The following is a 10612-nucleotide window of genomic DNA, read 5'->3' on the forward strand; positions in this document are numbered from 1 at the left end:
GCGCACACACACACACACAGGCATACACACACACGGCCGCATACACACACACGCGTATACGCATACATACATACATACACACACACACACACACGCATGCACACACGCATGCACACACGCCCGCACGCATACGCACACACACACACACGCACACACACACTCACACACACACGCATACACGCACACGCACACACACACGCACACGCACACACACACACGACATGCACTCTTTGGTGCAAATATATGCAGCATTTTATTACTCATTCCTGATTTTCCAACCTGAAAATGCATGTAGTAAACACACTAGGGCAGGCGTCCCCAACCTTTCTGGGCCCGAGGGCTACCCGAGGGCTACTGAGGGCTACCCGAGGGCTACTGAGGGCTACCCGAGGGCTACCCGAGGGCTACCCGAGGGCTACCCGAGGGCTACTTTTGTACAAAATCCTCTACTGATGTCTTGACATCATTCCAGAATCACACTAGATTGAATGATGATTTGTTTATAAGTTATAAGGAAATATTCTATATAGGCTATAAAGAAATAATGCTATTCTTAATTAAAATACGAGTTCTTTATAGCCTAACTGTGACTAAAATCTTGTAGTCGTGACTATTTATCAACATCCTTGGTGGGCACATCAGAAGCTCCTGGAGGGCTACCTGGCGCCCGCGGGCACCACATTGGTGACGCCTGCACTAGGGACAGTCATGGATAAGCGGTTAGTTAGGGCATCAGACTTGTAGCCCAAAGGTTGCCGGTTCGACTTCCGACCCGCCACGTTGGTGGGGGGGAGTAACTAACCAGTGCCAACCAGTGGTACCGTCCCGCCGCACTGCTCCCTTGGGGCGCCGTTGGGGGCTGCCCCCTTGCACGGGTGAGACATAAATGCAATTTTGTTGTGTGCAGTGAACACTTGTGTGCTGTGGAGCAACCTGGTGGGTTGGTAGTCTCATTTCATGTTTGTATGTGCTTCGGAGGCTGAGATATTTAGGATTTAATAGGCAGAGAGGGCACCCTTTCCCAAAAAGGGCTCAGGACAAAATGGGTTAATACGGTCCTCCTAACAAGTCCTCCTAGTCGGCAAGTGGGCTGCATTTTAGCAGCATTGCTGATTTGGTACACCACACGCACGTACACACACACACGTACACACACACACACACACACACACACACACACACACACACACACACGTACACACACACACACGTACACAAACTCACTCTCCTGACCTACTACTGTCATCATCGCACTAGCCTTGAATCGGTTTCCTAGGCAACGGCAGCAGCAGTAGTTCTGAACGGTTGTGAGGGGAATGGAATGGAATGGGGTGGGGGATGGGAGGCGGGTTGCTGTCTGGTATGTCTGTGAGTGCGTTACAATATGCGACCTTGTATCCTCCACTTGTGCTTGTCTCCTCGTACCAGGAAGTAATATGTCATGATGACATCACTGACAACAGCATTATATTTCAATATCTTGCAAAATCTCAATTGTAAAGCCTTCTTCTCATTTGCAATTGGGATGGTGAATGAAAAACAGTCCCTCAAAAGTTGTTGTGGCTAGTCTGACAGCTGGGAAACTTTATCGTTTTCTCCACGGAGGAGGGGCCAGGAGGTGGGGCGAGGAGACAAGCACAAGTCGAGGAGGCAAGGTCGCATATTGGAACGCACTCTGTGTGGTTGCTAGGCATCACATTGCTAGCCTGATTATCATCGACGTTCAAATCTCTTCGAGACTTGGTCTGACCAAGAGCACAATAATGAACATTTCCCAAACGGCATGGGTGACCCGCCACCCTTGGTTTGCTTATGGTTGTTTGCTTACCGACAAAGTGGGAGGAGTTCCCGTATTTTCGGGAACTCAGAAAGTACTTGCATTGCTCTTGACCTGACTAATTGCAATGCTGATAGTGTTGCGTCACTAGGAGGGCGCAGCCTGGCTATCACATTTCCCATTCTGTACGCACACCTGCGGCTTCGCTCCTACAGGGCTTTCAGTGTGGACTATTGTGGACTACTGTGGACTATTGGTCCTTCAGAAAGAGTGCGTGTGTGTGCGTGTGTGTGCTCGTGCGTGCGTGTGTGTGTGTGTGTGCGTGCGTGTGTGTGTGCTTGTGTATGTGTGTGTCATCAGCTCCGTCCTCTGCATACTACAGCCAGAGAGAGTAGAGAGAGAGGTTCCATTGTTTCCGGGTTCTATTATTGTAAGGGGGAGTGGGGGGTGGAAAGTCCCCCTTTAGGCAGACCTAAGGACTGTTCTATTCAATGCTAGGAGTATTATGACACACCCCTTTAGGCAGACCGGAACCTGGTCATGTTAGGTGCCCATAGCAACCTATTACAATGGCATATCTCTATATACTTAAAGAATCTCTGCTACAGTGCCGCCTCATCCTCCTCCATCTCCTCCTCCCTCCTCCCTCCTCCCTTGAGTTCGCCAGCCCTCTGAAACATTTATACGTTTCTCTCCACCCCCAATCAATACAGACCAGCCAGCTGCGGAGACAGAGACACTAAGACTAGGCCGAGAGAAAAGGAGACAAGAAAAGGGAGAACAGACGGGACGACATGACACGACACGAGAGCAGAAAGAAGAGCTTTGATTAAAATACACTGTCTGTCTGGTGTGAGAGGCTGAGCGGCAGTGTTTGCATGGCGCTTGTGGTGCTACTCGGGGATGCAAGGCGTGGCATAGCCTGTGTTGACAGATGTGACCAAATCCCGCCCAAAAGCTTCTCAAAAACCGCCAAAATGTGCGAAAATCCGGCCAATATCAACCAACTACATTGACTTCTTTGGGCCTAAAACGGCCGAAAAAAACACCAAATGGCCAATTTTTCCCCTTTTTACCCGCAGACGACCATCCCAAGTAGCCCAATTGTGTGGGTACCCGCCCACTCTGGCAACACTGGGCATAGCTGGTTGCATGGTGCTTGTGGTGCTACCAAAGATTCTTTTAGTTCTCACAAAATGGGAAACTGGTGACGTGACCAATGGGATAGAATAATAGGCCGTCTCTGGTACTGCTCGGGGCTGGGAGGCTTTGGGGCTGGCTGCTGGTACAGTAGTCTCCTATGACCCGCCCATAATAGTTCTTCATGGCCGTAGCCACATATGAGGTAAGGGAGGTCCGGACCTCCCTAATTTTTAGAGAAAATAATAATAAAAAATTATCTCAATTTTTGCATACACATACTTTTCACATACATACTTTTCTCTATTTTGTCAGATCAGTAATTGTTAGTTTATTCTAGTAATATTCATTGAAATATCAAAGTTGTGAGTGGACATGCATTTTCAAAATAAATAACAAAAATGGCATTTTCCTTTTTTAGTAGTCTATTTCCAGAATTGATGTTGCCCATTCACAAATGTCAGCTTTTTCATGAATATTTTGCACCACCATCAAATTGTAAGTATTCATTACGACTGGGAAAATTACACTTTTCATACGGGAAAAAAGGGATCCTGCAGTGCACCTGTAAAAAAAATCCAGCGCGCTATGTGCGCACTGTGGACCTCCCTTATTTCAAACTCCTGGCTACTTCTTTACACATGAATACGAATGAAAAGAGGTATTATGGGCATACCAGGCTAAGTGAAGCCTGCTACTACCTGCTAAAATTGGAATTATAACACCATGATAATGGAATGATGATAATGCAGTCTTGAGGTAGTCTGGCGGCAAACGCCAGCAATTCGAAAAGAATGCGCAAGGCAGCATGGGTACTCCCAGGCTAGTCTAAAGGTTGATTCAACAGAAGAATTGATTGATCTATGAAGGAATGTTTAAGTCTGTTGCGGTTAAAGAGGGTAACTCTGAAATGCCTACGTGAGGGTAATGGCTGATATTCTTGGTGAAGAAGAATGTGTGTGATGTCAGTAGAGATGCATGAGCCCATCGTAGTGAAGTCTAGACTGAGCGGCTACTGTGTGCAAACATTAGGCTTCTTTTGTTAAAGCCGTGAGCACTAGGCGTGTAAGGCAAGACTCTGCATGGCACATCACACCCATTTCCAATGGACAGTGAGTGTGTGAGTGTAATGGGTAGTAGAATGTTTAACTCATAACCACCTCAGAATCACCTCCCGCCCCCTCCGTTTCTCTTCCTCCATTCTCCTCTCTGTCCCCTCTGCCCGTCTTAGTACCATGGGAAATAGAGCTTTCAGTTGCTCTGCTCCTCAGCTGTGGAATGCGCTTCCCCCTGACATCCGCAATATTGACTCTTTACTCTTGTTCAAATCCAGACTAAAAACTCATCTGTTTCAGTTAGCCTATTCTTTATGATTATTTAACTCTGTTTTTATTTTATTTTATTTACAATCTGTTTGTGTCTTGTTTTATTTTGCCTCTCTCTGTACAATGTCCTTGAGTGTTTTGGAAGGCGCTTTTAAATAAAATGCATTATTATTATAACAATGCAAGGTGTTATCAGACGTGCAAATCCAGGAGGGAAATGTAAAACCTGACAGATCTGGCTGGTGGTCCCGCTCTGGCACACGTGGCTGATGATTTCCAGTCCAAAAAATGCTCCAAACCATCCTGGAAGCACTAAATCCCGCCCAATTCTATTGATTTCTATGGCCAAAAGTTGGCCGCTTTTTCCTCTAAAAGCCATTTTTACCCGCAGACGAGCCCAATCTGGCAACACTGCTCTTGGCCCTGGTCTGACACACTGTGGCTCGTGGTCCCGGTCTGGCACAAGTGCCCCCTAGTGGCCAATGTCAGCTCTGGCCCATCAGACTGAAGCCTGTGCTATGGTATCAATCTAACTGCTCTTTGCAAATAGCTGGAGGGGGGGGGCCTATCAGTGTTCTGGCCTGGGTCCCTGTGTGCTATTATGCTGGACCTATCAAACTCAGAAGGCGATAAAAAAATCCCCTACGACTACGTAAACTACACATGCAGACAGAATAACGCGCTGACTGCATGCCTTTTTTTTCCCTTTCTGAAGCCGATGGGTTTTGAATTGATTTTCAAGAATTCCACCAGACATCACAAATTGGTGTCACAAACGGTTGTTTTTGCAATTTGTAAATAATGTCTCTAATGGTTGAAGGAGATGGGCTTTAGATCAGAGGGTTGCAGGTTCAAATCCCACCCTTACCACTCCGTCTTATACCACACTCCATGGCTGAGGTGCCCTTCATTTCACCAATCAGTAAATAATGTACCCTCTCTCTGTCTCTCTCTCTCTGTCTCTGTCTCTGTCTCTGTCTCTGTCTCTCTGTCTCTATCTCTCTCTCTGTCTCTATCTCTCTCTCTGTCTCTCTCTTTCTCTCTCTCTCTCTCTCTCTCTCTCTCTCTCTCTGCTCTCTCTCTCTCTCTCTCTCTCTCTCTCTCTGCTCTCTCTGCTCTCTCTCTCTCTCTCTCTCTCTCTCTCTCTCTCTCTCTCTCTCTCTCTCTCTCTCTCTCTCTCTCTCTCTCTCTCTCTCTCTCTCTCTCTCTCTCTCTCTCTCTCTCTCTGCTCCACAGCCATCATTGGTAAGTCTCAGGAGGCCTACCAGGCAGCGTTTGACATCAGTAAGGAGCACATGCAGCCGACGCACCCCATCCGCCTGGGCCTGGCCCTCAACTTCTCCGTCTTCTACTTCGAGATCCTCAGCTCCCCGGAGAAGGCCTGCCGGCTGGCCAAGACGGTAAGGGACAGGACGGGGGTATAAATATGTAATAATAGATATTTACCTATGCATCGATCCTACGGCCGACTATCAAATCTAATCCAGGCTGGCCAAGACGGTAAGGGACGGACAGGGGTGTGAATAGTAATAGATATTTACCTATGCATCGATCCTACGGCCGACGATCAAATCGTATCGTAAGGCTTGCAGGCTGGCCAAGACGGGAAGGCAGTGGGTGGTGCTCAAACTGTGGTACGCGTACCACTGGTGGTACTTGAGACATCTCTGGTGGTACTTGGAAGAATTCGTTTTTTTGTGCATTGATTTGAAGGCTGATCAAGTTGTTGCAGTCGAAAATGTCTCTTTGGTCTCACATTTTATAATATTGAACTGTATGAATCTGAAAACATAATGCAGAATAATACTAGGCAAGCCAGAAATGTAAAAAGCAGACTTGCACTGAATGTGACCGTAGCTGTTGATGCCGTTATGAACCTCTCCTGTATTGACTGGCAAAAGTGAATATGGAAGGCCTTTGCCGAGATATTCTAATGTTGGTTGTCAAGGTGGTACTCGGAGAGCTCAATATTTTCTCGGGTGGTACTTCACACAAAAAGTTTGACAGACGGGGGTGTAAATAATAAGAGATATTTACCGATGCATCGATCCTACGACCGACGATCAAATCTAATCGTATCTTAAGGCCTGCAGGCTGGCCAAGACGGTAAGGGGAACAGGGACTTTCATGGAGGTTTTTTCATTGGGGGGGGTTCCAATAATTTGGTATTATTTGGAATAATTTCTAGTTCATAGATTGATTGATTTGTCTTTTTTCTAAAGCTCTATACTATACATGCCAAACCTCAACCCATTCACTTTATTAGTGTGCTTCAGAAGTACAATAAATACCATTTTTAAATATATAATGAAGGCATTTGGAAATTTCCTTCAGGAATAAAGGAATGAAATCATCTCTATATTCTCCTCCAGTGTCTCCCAACCTTTCTTGTCTCGTGTACCCCCAAAGCTATTCACGTAACCCATTAGCTTTGGTGTGTGTGTGTGTGTGTGTGTGTGTGTGTGTGTGTTGGTACAATAAATGCCAATATCTGTGTACTTTCAAGCACACAACTAATATAAAGAGCATTTGTTTTACCCTTGTTCCTGCTTAAATGTCTTCCTTGTAAGTCGCTTTGGTCAAAGGCGTCTGCTAAATGTAATGTGCGTGTGTGTGTGTGTGTGTCCACAGGCTTTCGATGATGCCATTGCTGAGCTGGACACGCTGAGCGAGGACTCGTACAAGGACAGCACGCTGATCATGCAGCTGCTGAGAGACAACTTGACAGTAAGTCATGAATATTCATCCTCAGCAGCCAGGGACAGGTGCTGTGGTTAAGGTCACACACAGAGTGTGCATTCCAATATGCAACCTTGCATCCTCCACTTGTGCTCGTGGCCTCACGCTTTGCTGATGCTCCGCCTCCGTGGAGAAAACCATTAAGTTTCCCTGCTGTCAGCCTAGCCAAAACAATTTTTGGGGGACTATTCTTCATTCACCATCAAGTTTGCAAATGAGAAAATGGCTTAACAATTGAGCTTTTGCAAGACATTGAAATATATTGCTGTTGTCAGCGATGTCCTCATGACTTATTACTTCCTGTTACGAGGCAACAAGTGGAGGACGCAAGGTCGCATATTGGAACGCACCCAGACAGGGGTCTGTTCTTTGTTGTGACAAATCACAGTCGTAGCATTAATTATGTTGAAATTAAAAGAATATTTTAAATAGCTGACAATAAAGCTCTGGCTAGCAGAAAGGCTAAATGGCTAGTGACGACTGACAAGGGAAAACTACCAACTACAGTGGCCGCTGAGCAAAAAGTTGACGTCAAGCCCTGACGCACTCACGCACGCACGCACGCACGCACGGTCGGTAGAGTAGACCAGAGTATAATTTATTATTAATCCCAAGGGAAATGAAGGTGCCCAATAGCATGCAAACACAAATCCAGAGTAGACAAGACATTACACACATAATTGCACACGCATTAACCGTATATCACACACTTGCATGCATTCATCCAAAGGCAGATCTCACACACAGACAGCTGTGGCTGGTGATGAGAAATACAAGGTTGTTGGTTTTGTAAGTGCCACTGACGTATATACTACATGGACTGTGCTCTTCTGTTGTATTCCTTCCATTCAACAGTTTTGAAGCATCCGGGATTGATCTGCTAGCTAGGATTCTTCCGTCCTAAATGTCCGCATTCATTTCTTAGCAACGCTGACAACCAGCACTGATAGGACGGTGGTTGCGGTTGACTGTCAATCAAAAGAATTCTAAAACAATTCTAACTGTCGATCAAGTCAACTAACAATGCTCATTGGTCCTTCAAACAATTTGATAAGCTCTTTGACAAAGGACCCGAACTGAAATCGAACCCGTGTCTGCCGCATAGCAGACGAGTGCCCTAGCTTTACCGCAGGGGTGGGGAACCTTTTTTAATCAAGGGGCCACTTCAAATTCATCAGAGGGCTGTAATAGTCCTCTGAGGGCCATAGTATGAACACAAACCAGGATTTCCCCCTGCATTTTAGGCCTATATTGAAGGCAGCCACTTTTAAAACAGACCCTACCTTCTCTAGGTCCCCTGAATATAACTGACTTGTATTGCAAATGTAATTTCTAAGATTCCTTTACAAAATATTTCATGTTGAGCTGCATACCATTAAAATTACATCGGGAGCCGGATAAAACAGCCTCAAGACTGAGGTTCCCCACCCCTGCGGCCCTCGAGACATAGGTTCCCCACCCCTGCGGCCCTCGAGACATAGGTTCCCCACCCCTGCTGCCCTCGGGACATAGGTTCCCCACCCCTGGCCCTCGAGACATAGGTTCCCCACCCCTGCGGCCCTCGAGACATAGGTTCCCCACCCCTGCGGCCCTCGAGACATAGGTTCCCCACCCCTGCTGCCCTCGGGACATAGGTTCCCCACCCCTGGCCCTCGAGACATAGGTTCCCCACCCCTGGACCTCGAGACATAGGTTCCCCACCCCAGCGGCCCTCGAGACATAGGTTCCCCACCCCTGCGGCCCTCGAGACATAGGTTCCCCACCCCTGGCCCTCGAGACATAGGTTCCCCACCCCTGCGGCCCTCGAGACATAGGTTCCCCACCCCTGCGGCCCTCGAGACATAGGTTCCCCACCCCTGCTTTAGCGCCATGGTAGGGCCACAAGGTTGTTTTTTTTTTTGTCTGTCACTGAGTGTTTGCTTTCGTCATCTCTGGAGCAGCTGTGGCTTAGTGGGGGCAGCCATGGCCTAGTGGTTAGAGAGTTGCTCTTTCAATCTAGGGCCTAGATTGAAAGAGCAACTCTCTAACCACTAGGGGTTGCAGGTTCGAATCCCCCCTGACCTCTCCCTACATCTCCATCCATGACTGAAGTGCCCTTGAGCAAGGCATCTAACCCCACATTGCTCCAGGAACTGTAACCAATACCCTGACCAAATCATAACTGTAAGTCGCTTTGAATAAAATGAAAGTGTCAGCTAAGTGCAATGTAATGGACTTGAAGTTAACACTTTTGATTCCATTGAGTGATTTTAACTCCAAGATGAGATCACTGGAGACTGATTGATTTGCCTGTAACTGTTTTAATTGATTTTAATTGTCATTTGTTTTGTTTGTTTGTATTTTAATGCAACTGGGAATTTCATTGTGTGACTTGTGCCGCCACTTGGCCAGGACACCCTTGTAAAAGAGATTTTTAATCTCAACGGGTTTATTTTCCTGGTTAAATAAAGGTTAAATAAAAATATGTAATAATGTAATGTAATCTCTTGCAGCTGTGGACCTCAGACAATCAGGGCGACGGTGAGGAACCGGAAGCGGAACCGGCAGTGGAAGGGGGAGAGAACTGAGGCGGATGACGTACGACACCTCCGTATGGCTCCTCGTCAAACTTTCTCGTCCGCTTAAAATGGAAAACGAAAAAAGAAAAAAAAAACATAAAAAAGAAGAAAAAAATCTGAAAACACTGAGACCATGACGGTTCCAGATTCTTACTCTTTAACCTTCTCACCAGCCTCTGTCACATGTGAGCGAGTGCGTGTGTGTGTGTGTGTGTGTATGTGTGTGTGTGTGTGTGTGTGTGTGTGTGTGTGTGTGTGTGTGTGTGTGTGTGTGTGTGTGTGTGTGTGTGTGTGTGTGTGTGTGTGTGTGTGTGTGTGTGTATGTGTGTTATGTTCGTGTATGTGTGTTATGTTCGTGTGTGTGTGTTATGCTTGTGTGTGTGTGTGTGTTATGTTCATGTGTGTGTTATGTTCGTGTGTGGGTGTGTGCAGGGCTGCTGACAGCTTTGGCCGGGCCCAGGACAAAGTCATCTGAAAGGGCCCCCCAGCCCAATACATACAATGTAATGAGGACCCAATCCTGGGCCCCCTGTCTCCCTGGGCCCGGGATAACATAACTGTTAGTCGCCCCCTGTCAGCACCCCAGTGTGTGTGTGTGTGAGAGAAAGTGTGTGTGTGTGTGTGTGTGTGTGTGTGTGTGTGTGTGTGTGTGTGTGTGTGTGTGTGTGTGTGTGTGTGTGTGTGTGTGTGAATGAATTTGAATGTGTGTTAATGAGTGTGAGCATTTGTGTGTGTGTGTGTGTGTTCGGGGGATGTGGGGGAATGGCGGGGGGAGGGGGGTATCCAAGTGTTGGTATGGGATTTGATTATGATACATGACAAGCGAGGATGGTTTTTTTTGGGGGGGTGGGGGGTTGGGGGAGTTGTGGGGAGGGAGGGCTTGGGTGTTAATGTCAGACCTTGTAGTTTTTTCGTGAGGCACAATAACAATGATTTGTTTGTTTTGGGAGTCATGGGGCCTATTGCTACAAAGCTGGTTCAGGAGTAAACCAGGTTAAAGTTCAGAAGTAAATCATCTAAGCGAAGAGCCTGGAGTCCTCATTTCCTTACAGAAATGAGGACGCCCAGCTCTT

At 46.9% G+C, this 10612-nt stretch overlaps 1 protein-coding gene across 1 annotated transcript in view; it reads left to right on the plus strand.

Moving 5' to 3' along the window:
* The window catches only part of LOC134436726 (14-3-3 protein zeta/delta-like), a 34683-nt gene extending 24907 nt beyond the window's left edge, over positions 1-9776 (plus strand). Inside the window, exons 4-6 of the mRNA XM_063186070.1 lie at positions 5479-5642; positions 6874-6969; positions 9474-9776. Coding sequence (XP_063042140.1) covers positions 5479-5642; positions 6874-6969; positions 9474-9548 — 335 coding nt within the window. The 3' untranslated portion in view covers positions 9549-9776. The remainder of the gene's footprint in view (positions 1-5478; positions 5643-6873; positions 6970-9473) is intronic.
* Positions 9777-10612: the final 836 nt, after the last annotated feature.

The sequence above is a fragment of the Engraulis encrasicolus genome, chromosome 20, assembly GCF_034702125.1.
Source record: "Engraulis encrasicolus isolate BLACKSEA-1 chromosome 20, IST_EnEncr_1.0, whole genome shotgun sequence".
Taxonomy (NCBI): domain Eukaryota; kingdom Metazoa; phylum Chordata; class Actinopteri; order Clupeiformes; family Engraulidae; genus Engraulis; species Engraulis encrasicolus.